Raw genomic sequence first — 14,719 nt, 5'->3', positions numbered from 1 at the left:
TCGGAAACACGCAGGTAATCCAGTCGGTTCTGCTTCTGTCCCCCCCCCAAAAAAACAAAAACAAATTAGCATAACAGGCTAACTAAACAGATCGCAGGCTTACGAGCATGTTTCGTAAAGAATCGCCGCGTTTAAATGCCACGTACTCAGCTAGCCTTCATTATAAAGACTACCCAGAATGTCACCACCCACAAAACATCCATGAATCGGATTAGCGAACCTCGAAAAACAAACAAAATCACTTAAAAACTACTCCTAAACCCCCCACTTCCGCCTTCTGTGAGACGCTCGAATCCGATTGGCTGCCGGGTCTAAACACTGGCACGTGACCACTCCTTCCCCAAACAACCAGGAAGTGAAGTGCTCGGTAATGTTTTTGGTATTTTAACAGCTTTTTGATGTACTTTTTGACTATATTTGACAGCGAACACGCTTATTTTAACGTTTTTATCGGGTTGAGAGATTAATTGACGGCTATTAACTAAATTTTACGTAAGATTTCGGTTCTTATATGAGTAGTCACTTGATTATTCCGGCGTTTTGCTGATAAAGTTCGCGGTTAGCAAAACATTCAACGCTGAATGTCAACACCCGGTCGCGTCTCCCGTTGCAGAAGCTCATTTCTCATCTTGTTCTCGTGATTTGCAGAGTCATGGCGGTGCTTTTCCTGTATTTTGTGGCCGCTGCGCCGCTGCTGCTGTTTGCTGCAGGGGGTCCAGTCCACGAGCCCAAACACAACAACGGGACGACACCGGTGGTGATTTGGCACGGGATGGGTGAGAACAACGTTATATCTTTACACAGCAGGCCGTCACTCTTTTTGTAGTAAATTAAAAGACTAAAGTTGATCATATTCAATTTAACAAGAGCTTGAATAAGGTTAGTGGGGTTTTATTTGTGTGTTTGACCAGGAAAGTCTCACTAAGATTTCAGAATCTCCTTTTCAGAGGTCCTGGTTTAACCTCTTAACTCCCACCTGAACGGATCCCATTTTCTCCAGTTTGGCTTTACCCTAATCAAAAAGCTTCTTGGGACAAAAGCACCAAAATATCCACAAAAAATGAGAAGAAAACAAGGATGTAAATGCAACAAAAAAAGTGACAAAAATTCAACAAAAATGTGACAAAAAAAAAAAAAAATGTGACCATTTTTTTTTTAAATGCGACAAAACGTTAACAAAAATGTGACAAAAATTAAACAAAAATTTGACAAAAATTAAACAAAAATTAAACAAAAATTAAACAAAAATTTGACAAAAATTAAACAAAAATGTGACAAAAATTAAACAAAAATTTGACAAAAATTCAACAAAAATTCAACAAAAATTCAACAAAAATGTGACAAAAATTCAACAAAAATGTGACAAAAATTCAACAAAAATGTGACAAAAATTCAACAAAAATGTGACAAATTAAAAAAAAAAATGTGGCAAAAATTCAACAAAAATGTGACAAAAATTCAACAAAAAATGACAAAAATTCAACAAAAAATGACAAAAATTCAACAAAAATGTGACAAAAATTCAACAAAAATGTGACAAAAATTCAACAAAAATGTGACAAATAAAAAAAAAATGTGGCAAAAATTCAACAAAAATGTGACAAAAATTCAACAAAAATGTGACAATTTTTTTTTTTAAAGTGACAAAAAATCAACAAAAATGTGACAAAAATTCAACAAAAATGTGACAATTTTTTTTTTTTTTTAAATGACAAAAATTCAACAAAAATGTGACAAAAAATCAACAAAAATGTGACAAAAAATCAACAAAAATGTGACAAATTCAACAAAAATGTGACAAAAATTCTACAAAAATGTGACAAAAATGTGACAAAAATTCAACAAAAATTCAACAAAAATGTGACAATATTTTTTTTTTTTTAAAGTGACAAAAATTCAACAAAAATGTGACAAAAATTCAACAAAAATGTGACAAAAATTCAACAAAAATGTGACAAAAATTCAACAAAAATGTGACAAAAAATCAACAAAAATGTGACAAATTCAACAAAAATGTGACAAATTTAACACAAATTCAACACAAATGTGACAAAAATTCAACAATAAATGACAAAAACTCAACAAAAAATGACAAAAATGTCACACACACACTTTACTCACTTCACTCACTGGTCTGTGATTTGGATTCCATGTGGATTACTCGCCCGGCCCCGTGACCTGTTAACGTGTCCGTGACCTGTTAACGTGTCCGTGACCTGTTAACGTGTCCGTGACCTGTTAACGTGTCCGTGACCTGCTAACGTGTCCGTGGCCTGTTAACGTGTCCGTGGCCTGTTAACGTGTCCGTGACCTGTTAACGTGTCCGTGACCTGTTAACGTGTCCGTGACCTGTTAACGTGTCCGTGACCTGTTAACGTGTCCGTGACCTGTTAACGTGTCCGTGACCTGTTAACGTGTCCGTGACCTGTTAACGTGTCCGTGACCTGCTAACGTGTCCGTGACCTGTTAACGTGTCCGTGACCTGCTAACGTGTCCGTGACCTGTTAACGTGTCCGTGGCCTGTTAACGTGTCCGTGACCTGTTAACGTGTCCGTGGCCTGTTAACGTGTCCGTGACCTGCTAACGTGTCCGTGTTGCAGGCGACAGCTGCTGTAACCCGCTGAGCATGGGCTCCATCAAGAAACTGATCGAGGAGCAAATCTCGGGCGTCTACGTCCTGTCGCTGATGATCGGGAAGAGCGTCATCCAAGTAAAACATTTTCACTTTATTCACAGTTGTTTCATTTACTTCATTTACCACGACTTAACTGCACGGACGTCGAGGTGCTCCTATAGTGTTATTACGCCTCACAATAGTTCCCCTGTTGTCCACTTAGAAAATCCACAGGCTTCACTTTGTGTAACTAGACTTGGATCGTGTAGCTAAGAGTGTAATGATGCCCGGTATCATTGTCTGGAATGAAGGTATTCAAATCGTCTTCTGTACTGGCGGTTGAAGTCTTGAACGTTTCGCCTCTAAATCTTAACTAAACTAAATCTTAATCTTAATCTTTCTCCACTTTACTCCAATCTCCTTCGCCAACAGCCGGTTTCTGCCAGTCCGATGAGACGGCACATCAGCATCAACAGAACAATAGGCCGGTAATCAGCAGTGATCAGCTTTGACGAGGTCAGGACACATCGATACTCTGGAGTGAGCAGGTCGTTAGAGACGCTCTACTTCAAAGGTGTTCGTGCACAGGGAGGGACCGGTAGTTTCTGGGGAGGGACCGGGCCGACCCCAACCCCTCCCATTTTGGTCTTTATCTAGCCTGCGAGCTGAACAGAGCTTTAGTTTTCTCTGACGAAGCCTTTTGGATGAGAGGCGAAACGTTCGAGACTTCAACCACCAGCACAGATGACGATTTGAACGCCTTCATTGAAGAAGGACAACTCCTGTACGACTGAGAGCTTACGCAGACAAAACAACAGACGACACACTTTCTTGATCCGTACCTGACTGGTCTTTGTGTCAGTGGAAGAGCTCGGTCGCTTCTAACTTCACCCCCGTTTGGAGCCATAGGAATATATTGAGAGAGGCCAAATGCTAGCAACATCTTTGGTCTTTTTGCGTGACTGAGCGCACACACAAAGACCATGTTCTTACCTGAGCTTAGACGAGTTGATACGTAGACAGGCACGCATCAACTCGTCTAAGCTCAGATCTCAGTATGTAAAAACGATGGCCTGTTCCTTTAAGTGTAGGCGCAAATTGGAAATAGATTAGGTCCAAATGTAGAGTTATAAAAATAAAAATATAGGCCAAGGATGAATGCCTATGCAGTAGCCTCTATCTAACTTAAAACAAATTTAAAAATGTAAGTACCGATAAGAGTTAAAGTACCGGATCCATAAGGAGTATCAATAAATAATGACACCCATCCCTAGTAACTACTCACATTTTTGGTGTTTAACCTCTTAACTCCCGCCTGAACCGAGAGGATCTTTTTCCTCACGTCATCATATTTTTTTTCCCATCATTTTTTTGTTGGGTATTCAACTCATTTTTGTAACTTTTTTGTCAATTTTTTGTTATTTTTGTCAATTTTTTGTTATTTTTTGTCACATTTTTGTAATTTTTGTCACATTTTTGTAATTTTTGTCACATTTTTGTTATTTTTTTGTCACATTTTTTTTCATTTTTTCGTCAATTTTTTTAATCAAATTTTGGTCATTTTTCTTGTCACATTTTTGCAGTTTTTTTGTCAAATTTTTATCACATTTTTGTCATATTTTTGTATTTTTTTTGTCACATTTTTGGCATTTTTTCGTAATTTTTTGTCAATTTCTTGTGACATTTTTGCCTCTTTTTCATCAATTTTTCATCACTTTTTTGTCAATGTTTTTGTCACTTTTTTGTCACATTTCCATCATTGTTTTCGTCTCAGTTTTGTCGCTATTTTCTCACCTTTTTTCCAGAAGCTTTTGGACTGGGGTAAAGCCAAACTGGAGAAAATGTGCTCGGTTCAGGTGGGAGTTAAGGGGTTAAAAAGGAACATATCTCAGTATATAAAAACAGTTTCCTGTTCCTTTAAAAGGAGAAGCCCGTTGTTCCTGAAACCCATTAATACTTTAAAGTTGTTGGTTTTTTTGACACTCGGTTTGACCCGGAGCCTGGAAGTCCGAAGTATTTGAAGCTTGAATGCGTCTCATTACTGCGGCCTCTTCCTGCTCAAACGGAAACCTCCTCGTGACTTCTCTTTCTGCGGCTGTTGCAGAACCCGCCGCGCGAGTTACATCAGAAACCATCGCCTCCTCTCTGTTAATATTCATGACGTTCGCCTCGACCGCTTTGATCCTCGGACACAGTTTGTCGGTTTAACGTCACGCTTTTTTTTACCGTGGCAGGACACGGAGAACGGCTTCTTCATGGACGTGAACGAGCAGGTGGACATGGTCTGCAGCCAGCTGGCCCAGGACGAGAGGCTGCAGGGAGGGTACAACGCCATGGGCTTCAGCCAGGGGGCGCAGTTTCTGTACGTATGAAGCGCCTGAGTGTAAAACATGGCAGGGATTAAAGAGATGTGAAGGAGGATGTGGGGTTTGCTCTCGGAAAAAAGGGCACAAGAACCAAACCAGTCCCCCTAGATGGCAGCAGCAGCCCGTAAGCTCTCAACTCCCACCTGAACATGTTTTCTCCTGCTCTCCAAATTCTCAAAAGCTTCTTTAAAATGGCGACAAAAAACGAGAAGAAAATGAGGATGTAAATTGACAAAAATGACAAAAATCCATCAGAAAATGACAAAAATCCAGCAGAAAAAAGACCAAAATCCAGCAGAAAAAAGACAAAAATCCAGCAGAAAAAAGACAAAAATCCAGCAAAAAAAGACAAAAAAATCCAGCCGAAAAAATGACAAGAATTCAGTAAAAAAATGACAAAAATCCAGCAAAAAATGACAAAAATCCAGCAAAAAAAAGACAAAAATCCACAAAAAAAATGAAAATGACAAACATCCAGCTGAAAAAAGACAAAAATATGACAAAAATATGACAATAATCCAGCAAAAAAATGACAAAAATATGACAAAAATCCAGCAAAAAAAATGACAAAAATATGACAAAAATCCAGCAAAAAATGAGAAAAAATTAGTAAAAAATGACAAAAATTCAGCAAAAAAAGACAAAAATCCAGCAAAAAAAATGACAAAAATATGACAAAAATCCAAGAAAAAATAGACAAAAAGTTCAGTAAAAAAATGACAAAAATTCAGCAAAAACTGACAAAAATCCAGCAAAAACTGACAAAAATCCAGCAAAAAATGGCAAAAGAGCAGCAAAAAATATGACAAAAAAGTGACAAAAATGCATCTAAACGGTAACAAAAAAGTTACAAAAGTGCCATTAAAAAAGTGACAAAAACACATAAGGGAAATAAAAAGTGAGAGAGAATGCATTTGGTTTTGGCAGGTGGTAAGAGGTTAAAGCATTAAAGTCATTCAATTATTGTGCCAAAACTGATATTAAACTGGCACATTTCTCCACAATTTGTGTTTGTTTCACCCAAAGAAAAAAAGAAAAAGTCCAATGTTTGCCCCAATTATTTCTTCTTTTTTCCCCCCAATTATTTCTAATTTTTCCAAAGTTTCCCTCTTATTTAGGACTAATAATTTCCATACGTCCTTTCTTTCTTGTATTGATTTGCTGAAGTGAAATAAATCTTGTTCTGAGATTATTCTAACCGAGCTGTTTGCGTGTGGTCAGGAGAGCGGTGGCTCAGCGCTGTCCCAGTCCCCCCATGAAGACGCTCATCTCCGTGGGAGGCCAGCACCAAGGTGAGAACTGCTCCAGGGCGGCCGATATATCGGGCCGATCAGCCGATACCTGCGGACCCTGCGATGGAGACTCAGTCTTTGCCTTAACCTCTTACAGAGCGCTGTTTCTCCAGCTTTAGATACAACTTTATTAATCCGTCAGGAACAAGCAAAATTTAGACACCCAAAACATGGGGTTAGAACCAAAACGACTTGTCTAGGATGAATAATAAAGGAGTAATGGGCATTTTAAGAATCTCGCCACCCTCTTGGACGCCATCTTGAAAATGAGACCTTTCCAGTGGTCAGATTTTGGTAGACTTTTAGTATGTTAATAAGCACACCTGATACTACAGAAAACCATTGAAAAACCTTTTGTAGCAATTTTTTGGGGGTGGTTTTTTTCATGTATGCAGCCGCCAATTATTCCGGAGGCTCCCGTTGGCGCCGCCGTGAACTGTGCCCGCCCCCTTTTCTCCTCTCTGTGAACATGGGGCTGGAGACGTCCCCATTTTCCCCTCGTTCTCCGCTTAATGAACGGACTTTTCGCTCGACCCGGAAGTGCTGAGACAAAAGTGGGCGGGGCGGAATAAGGTGAATAGAGGTGGGCACAAAACTGGACTGTGCTCTTCGTTTTTGTAAAGCCAGTGACCTGAACCGGCGACCAGAGGGGAGTGGCCTGTGTGGCGTCCGTGGTCCTTCAGTCCTGACTCTTTTATTGTAAATGTCCTTTAGTGATTCCAAACCAAACTGTAATAGTAATGTTATGACTGACTGACTGAATGAAGCATTTATAGAAGCTTTACCCAAATCTAAAAGCTTCTCGACTGGAGCTCGCAGACTCTTGGCCAGAGTAACGACTCATTTGAAAGCTAAGACCTACAAAACTGATCGTGACTTTTTTTGGTTTTTGTCGTGTTTTTGTAATTATTTTATTGCTTTTTTCCCTCACTTTTCTAGACACTTTTCTTTGTCCGGTAACTTGCAAACTGGACCACAAATGATCTTGGTGAAGCATCGGGGCTTTGTAGCCAGCGCTCGGTGCGCTCTCTCTCGATAGCTAATGTTGGAGGCGAAGGGAGGCCTAGGCCTTTTTCGAGTCAAGTCTCAACGAATTTGACCACAGATGGCGACCCCTCTTCGGCTCCCTCTTTTACTCCATACATTCTGACATTGTTACGGCGCGAGTGCCCTTCCAAGGCCATTAGCTTGGAGTGCGTTTGGGTTTGGAGATTTGCTAGCTCAATTAGCAAGTCCTCCGATGACAGAAGACGTGTCTCCACAGCCTCGATCCTTCCTCGTCTCCCTGGAGTTGCTCCTCGGGTTTACGGCTGGGTTTCTTAGGGTTTCTTCGTCTTGGAGGGGGCATTTGATCATCCCTTTACTCAGTTGAACACATTTTTTTTTTTTTTTTTTCATGTTCTTTTTAAGATTTGTAGTCGGGAGCTCTCTCTCTACGGTGTTTCGCCTCGCCCTCCAGACCGGAAATCCTTTTCACTTTTCTGTTGTGTTTTTGTGGCTCTTTTGCCATTTGTTTGCCATTTTTTGGTTGTATTTTGATCCTCGTTTTTGTCGTTGTTTCTTATATTTTATGTCGCAGAACCAGAAGAGTCAGATTTACCATTTATTGTTTTGAAATCTTTTATACAAACTCCCTCTGAAGAACCTGCAAAGTAAAAGTTCTCTGCACAAAAACTGCTCAAGTAAAGAGAAGACAGAAAGAAGTACTCGAGTACAGCGCTGTAGTAAATGTACTTCTTCCCTCAGTTTGTCTTGTTTGTGTATTACAGGAGTTTACGGTTTGCCTCGATGTCCCGGAGAGTCGTCGAAAGTCTGCGATATGATCCGTGAGGCTCTGAACGCCGGGGCCTACAGCGACTTCGTGCAGAAACAGTACGTCCTCATGAACACGTTCCATCACCCACAGTTTATTAATGAGTTTATTAATGAGTTTATTAATGAGTTTATTAATGAGCGAGTGTTTTGAAACAGCCTGGTCCAGGCGCAGTACTGGCACGACCCTCTGAAGGACGACCTCTACAAAACGCACAGCCGCTTCATGGCCGACATCAACCAGGAGAGGGTGAGCGAGGAGCGCCACCTGAAGTATCTAACTGGGCTTTAGTTAAAGAGGGGGTATTCTGCTTTTTTCAGTCCCATAGCACCAGTCTATATCACACTACAATGATGACAAACCTTCTGTTGGTCTGTAAATGCAGTAAATTAGAATAACTGCCTTGTATAAAATTGCTCTCTCAAAATGGCTGCAGTGAATATCTTGAAATAGGCCTCTGTCTCTTTAACCTCTTAACTCCCGCCTGAACCGAGAGGATCTTTTTCCTCACGTCATCAGATTTTTTTTCCCATTGTTTTTTGGCTGGGTGTTCAACTCATTTTTGTAACTTTTTTGTCATTTTTTTGTCACATTTTTGTCATTTTTTCTTCCATTTTTTATCAAATTTTTGTCACATTTTTGATTTTTTTGTTTCAAATTTTTAGCACATTTTTGTCATTTTTTCTTCAATTTTTTTATCATTTTTTTGTCATTTTTTTTAATCAATTTTTTGTCATTTTTTCTTCAATTTTTTTGTCACATTTTTGTCATTTTTTTGTCACATTTTTGTCACATTTTTTCTTCCATTTTTTTAATCATTTTTTTGTCATTTTTTATCAATTTTTTGTCATTTTTTTTATCCAATTTTTGTAATTTTTTTGTCACATTTTTGATTTTTTTGGGTCAAATTTTTGTCACATTTCTGTCATTTTTTCTTCAATTTTTTTATCATTTTTTTGACGTTTTTTCTTCAATTTTTTGTCACTTTTTTTGTCACATTTCCATCATTGTTTTTGTCTCAGTTTTGTTGCTATTTTCACAGCTTTTGTCCAGAAGCTTTTGGACTGTAACGCCAAACTGGAGAAAATGTGCTCAGTTCAGGCGAGAGTTAAGGGGTTAAGAACCTCTGACCCTTTCGGACACGCCCCCTCCACACGCTGTCTGTGGCATCAGTGGGGAGGGGGTTCTGCTGAGGAGCAGTGGTTGGTTACTCGGCTGGTGACGAAAGCTCGGAGGCGTCTCCAGGAGGTGGGGGCGTTCCTAGGAGGACTCAGGCAAACCTATCCCTAAAATGGCCGCCATCAGAGTTTTTACAGATTACTCAGAAATACGTGAATGTGCCAAGGCAACACTTCAGGCATGTTTTTAATGAGGGAATGACATAATAACATGATGGAAAGCTTGAAAAAAGTCGATTTTGCATAATACCCCCCCCTTTAATATAAGCTAATAAGGCTTATTGGGACAAAACCAATGATAAGGACCCTGGCAAAGCTTTGGATAAACAAACTATAATACAAATAAATAAAAGGTATGGAGGGAAAAGGGCACTTCAGGGGCATGGAGCAAAAGGGGCAGGTGCTCAAGCCGCCCTCGCCCCCCCCCCCCTCTGCACGGGTCTGGAGTCCAGCCTAGTGATGGACTAAACGAGCCGAGGCACCGATACAGGCATCGTGCGAGGCAACTCTGCCCTGATAACAAAATGATTCAATAGAAAACGTGTAAAGCACCAGAGTCATGGTTTTTATCTCTTTCACGTCCGTATTGCGACGCAAACACACAGACTGACAGGCTCGTCCTACATCAAGCCTTTGATTTCCTGTTGGTGTAGCTCTGTGAGCAGAACGTCTGGTCAGCACTCAGGGGTCGTGAGTTCGAGTCTGTTGATGATCGATGATGGTTCAGTCCTTTGACTTGACATCAGATAAGATAAACCTTTATTGATCCCACTGATGAACAAAAGCAGAAATACTTCTGGTGTCATAGTATTGTCACAGGAACGATCCTTTATTAAATCTTGGAAAGTGACTTCATTTTTAGAAGGTTGTATCACTGATGCTTCTCATTTATTCTCATTCATTTGTTTCTGTTCTCAGTATCCGGAGCAGTTTTCCTCTTTCTAAATTCTCTCTCTCAGTTGTTAAACAGCTCAATCCTGATGATTTGGTTCATATTTGTGAATGAGAATAAATGAGCTCAGTCAGTGTTGAGTTTGCTTTTTTCAGGCTCACTGCTGCAATGCCTTTTCACCACCAGATGGCGCCTCTGAGCCAACACTGCGTGATACAAACTGTAAAAGCGTGACACACTGAGGTCTCATCTGCTAACACTCGTACAGACCTCGTTCATGACGCTCTTGTATCAATATTAACGTTTAAAGACTCTAAAATGCTCTGAAATGTGTTTGTGCTGAAGGCGGTGAATGAGACGTACAAGAAGAACCTTCAGCTGCTGCAGAAGTTCGTGATGGTGAAGTTCCTGAAGGACACGGTGGTGGATCCTGTGGAGTCAGAGGTAAAAGAACCCGTGAGATCCGCAAACGTCCAGTTTATAACATGAGTGTTTGTGCTGCAGTGGTTCGGGTTTCTGAAACCGGGTCAGGCCAAAGAGACGGAGACGCTGCAGGAGAGCGTGCTCTACAAAGAGGTCAGTCACGAAGAGGGAAACACGGACACAGAGGGCGGCCATTTTTATTTGTATATATGTCTTTATCCCGCAGGATCGTCTGGGTTTGGCGGCCATGGACAAAGCCGGGAAGCTGGTGTTTCTGGGAACTGACGGAGACCACCTGCAGTTCAGCCGACAGTGGTTCATCGAGAACCTGCTGCCCTTCCTGCTCTAGCCCTGCTGCCCTTCCTGCTCTAACCCTGCTGCCCTCCCCGCTCTAACCCTGCTGCCCTCCCTGCTCTAACCCTGCTGCCCCTCCTGCTCTAACCCTGCTGCCCTTCCTGCTCTAACCCTGCTGCCCTTCCTGCTCTAACCCTGATGCCCTTCATGCTCTAACCCTGCTGCCCTTCCTGCTCTAACCCTGCTGCCCTTCCTGCTCTAACCCTGCTGCCCTTCCTGCTCTAACCCTGCTGCCCTTCCTGCTCTAACCCTGCTGCCCTTCCTGCTCTAGCCCTGCTGCCCTTCCTGCTCTAACCCTGCTGCCCTTCCTGCTCTAGCCCTGATGCCCTTCATGCTCTAACCCTGCTGCCCTTCCTGCTCTAACCCTGCTGCCCTTCCTGCTCTAACCCTGCTGCCCTTCCTGCTCTAGCCCTGCTGCCCTTCCTGCTCTAACCCTGCTGCCCTTCCTGCTCTAGCCCTGATGCCCTTCCTGCTCTAACCCTGCTGCCCTTCCTGCCCTAACCCTGCTGCCCTTCCTGCTCTAGCCCTGCTGCCCTTCCTGCTCTAACCCTGCTGCCCTTCCTGCCCTAACCCTGCTGCCCTTCCTGCTCTAGCCCTGCTGCCCTTCCTGCTCTAACCCTAACCCTGCTGCCCTCCCTGCTCTAACCCTGCTGCCCTTCCTGCTCTAACCCTGCTGCCCTTCCTGCTCTAGCCCTGATGCCCTTCCTGTTCTCTCCGTGATCCTGGTCGGACGTTGCACTGATCCTGAGGTTCGGCCGCACTTTGTTCTGATTTAAACGTTTTATTTCTCACTTCACTGTAATGTACAGTTTCATTTTTGTAACTTTTAGCTGAAATGTTTCATTAAATCTGAGCTGATGTTGATATGAGTGTCTTTAACGTCTTAAAGCAATAAAATGCTACACATGGCTTTTCTTTGGTTAACTTTGTACATTTATTTATTTATGTTGATTTCAACAACTATTTAGTAAGGATTAAACACTTCGGAGCCGCATTAGACGGTTCTAACGCCCGACACAGTGTTGTTCCTCCTGCATTATAACGTCTAACGCGGCTCCTCGTTGTTTAATCCGCTTATACCAGGGTCCCACAAACCTAACATTTATAATAAATGTGTTTTTCATTGACTAAAGTCACTAAATCTGCCAGACTACGGGACTATTTTGTGTGGGTTATTAGCCGGTCACTGAAGGCTGGTCTCAGAGCGAGTCATTCTCCGCAGCTATTACGAGGATCTCAGTCAGGCTCAACGACACAATATCAGCACAGAATCACAACACAACAGGACTAACCCGGAAACACTTTTCCCTGGAAGTAAACACCGATATGCGGCACTCGTGGGCAGGAGTTATTTACCTTTTACGCTGTTTAACCTGAAGCTAAAGCTAGCTAGCTCAACCAGCTCAACTGTTTATGGAAACAGCTGCGGTGGAGTCGCTCACACCTGGGCCCCCCCAACTCAAACTTTTATGTTTGACTTTACTAATCCAGACAAATATGCTTCAATGCAGGATCATTTTATGTACGCCTGAAAATGATGAATAGCCTTAACCGTTTCCAATAGAAATGTAAAGCTCATATGTTATTAACAGTAGCTAACCTAGCTGCTCACTCTCCTCTACAAACATTTAGCAAACACTAAATCCATCTCATACGATCCTGTAATTCATGCAGTTCTTATGAAGAGTTTCGTGGCGCTAGGCTAGTGCAAGGCTAGTGCATGTCTATGGTATCAGCTAGCCTGCATTAAAAACAGTGTGATCCGCTCCACAGAGCACCTGAGGCAAATCACTTATAACACCAGACTAACCATATAAATGTTTGTGTCCATAGAATCATGTTTGGAATATAACTGACCTGCATCACATGAATGATCGCATTTTGAGGGACTATTTTCTAGCAGATCACTCCGCCGCTGCGTAGCTTATACAACCACAAAGCTGAAGCTGCTCAAATATAAGTTATTTTAAATTACTCTATGGACACAGACATGTATATGGTTAGTCTGGTGTTATAAGTGATTTGCCTCAGGTGCTCAGTGGAGCGGGTCACACTGGTAACCTCTTAACTCCCGCCTGAACCGAGAGGATTTTTTTCCATCATTTTTTTGTTGGTTATTCTACTCATTTTTGTACATTTTTGGTCATTTTTTCTCACTTTTTTGTCACATTTCCATCATTGTTTTCGTCTCAGTTTTGTTGCTATTTTCACAGCTTTTTTCCAGAAGCTTTTGGACTGGGGTAAAGCCAAACTGGAGAAAATGTGCTTGGTTCAGGTGGGAGTTAAGGGTTAAGTATTTTGCAAAAAAATCCATGAAGGTTTTTCATGTCATTCAATCTTTGTGCTTTTATTAGGTGTGTTTGAGATGCCATTGCGGCTCGCCTGGATGATCGGCGAGAGTAGCCGGTGCAACAGGGGGCGGAGAAAAAAGTCTGAAGCCAATCCGACCCTCCACATGCAGAGAACGACAGCCTCAGATCACGCAGCGTCTCGTTCAGATATCGCGTTCATTTAAAGTTTATCCTAAATAAAAGTCATTCACCCCCTGCTCTGTTTCCTTTACTCCAGAGACATCATTCTTCATCAGAGAAAACTTTCCCATTTGTTTGTTTGTTCAAGTTTGTGAGATAAATACGTCCTTTTAAATCATTAGTTTGTTCTGAAAAGCATCAAACATGAGCTCGATTTTAGGGGCGATGCATAACTTTAATAGTTTCAGTCATAGTTTATTTGTTCAGATCTAAAGAGGAGAGAGGAGGGGGCGAGGAGCACGTTTCTGATCACAGCAGACTCGTATCCAATCACCTGCGCGTGAGGACAGGTGGGTGTTTTCCCATCATGCACTGGGCTGAGGAGCCCCTGCAGTTGCCTCTGGAGAGATGCAGCGGCTGATCCAGTCGGCTGCTCTCGTTGGGGTCTCACGATCTTTCCGAGCCCCACGTGCCCGTGACATCAGAGCCTCTGGAGCAAGTCGGACAGAAATCTAACCGGCACCGAGCGTCTGCAGTCGGCTTTAAAACTGCGTCCGTCTGGCTCATCTCGAACACACCTATTGTTAGTTTTCACTTGTGTTGTAGCACTTTGAGATTTTCATGTAAAGTGCATTAGAAACTAGAAATGCGCCATTGCGATTGACTGCGGAAATGCGGGAAGCGAATGCAGAAATTGCATAAACTCTTCAAATTGCATAATCAAATTTGCATAAACTGGTAAAATGCATGAATGGGTTAATTTGCATAAATTATGTAAATTGCATAAACGCTTTAAAATGCATTAACTGGTTAAATCCCATAAAGTGGTTACTTTGCATAAATTATTAATGTTGCATAAACTTTTATATTCCATAAACTGGTCAAACTGTTGAAATGGCCTCAGTGCTTGATTGGCAGAAGCACAAATGGCTGAAAGGCCTGGAGTTTCCCCATTGGCTGGATTCCCCCATAAACACTAATGCAAACATTTCAAACTCCCGTATAAAAAAACTGGAAAACTGCAGAAGCCCAATTTTTTCTCAAAACCCACAAGTTGCAGAAGCTGAACATGCACAAAGTGCAGAAATTGCATAAAATGCAGAAAAAAGTGCAGAAAAGCATGGATTTGCAGCAGCCCCATTATAAGTCAATGGGAAAAATCTCCGACATTTTGGCCGATTGCGGAAAAACCGTAAGTTGCAGAAGTCCCAAAAGTAACAGCACCTTCTCCTCAACATGCGGAACATTTTGATGCATAACTTGCATAAATTGCACAAAGCATGAAGGTGCTGAAAGCTCTAGAAAATCGGGAAAAA

At 41.7% G+C, this 14,719-nt stretch overlaps 2 protein-coding genes across 3 annotated transcripts in view; one reads left to right on the top strand and one right to left on the bottom strand.

Moving 5' to 3' along the window:
- Positions 1-14,719, bottom strand: part of psmb2 (proteasome 20S subunit beta 2) — a 221,323-nt gene that overhangs the window by 2,724 nt on the left and 203,880 nt on the right. The gene's annotated exons all lie outside the window — the stretch shown is intronic.
- Positions 308-10,942, top strand: ppt1 (palmitoyl-protein thioesterase 1 (ceroid-lipofuscinosis, neuronal 1, infantile)). 2 transcript variants are annotated; one of them, XM_079571146.1, is made up of 10 exons: positions 308-367; positions 649-776; positions 2,601-2,710; positions 4,849-4,976; positions 6,202-6,272; positions 8,042-8,144; positions 8,244-8,334; positions 10,501-10,599; positions 10,660-10,731; positions 10,805-10,942. In XM_079571146.1, the coding sequence occupies exons 2-10, from the start codon at positions 653-655 to the stop codon at positions 10,925-10,927; spliced, it is 921 nt and encodes a 306-aa protein (XP_079427272.1). In that variant the 5' UTR covers positions 308-367; positions 649-652; the 3' UTR covers positions 10,928-10,942. The 2 variants fall into 2 exon arrangements, with proteins under 2 accessions (XP_079427272.1, XP_079427273.1); XM_079571147.1 differs by having other exon boundaries at positions 359-379.

Source organism: Gobius niger (genome assembly GCF_951799975.1).
Source record: "Gobius niger genome assembly, chromosome: 14".
NCBI lineage: Eukaryota > Metazoa > Chordata > Actinopteri > Gobiiformes > Gobiidae > Gobius > Gobius niger.
Note: the sequence above shows the minus strand (reverse complement) of the source record. Positions and strands in the feature narration are given on the sequence as shown.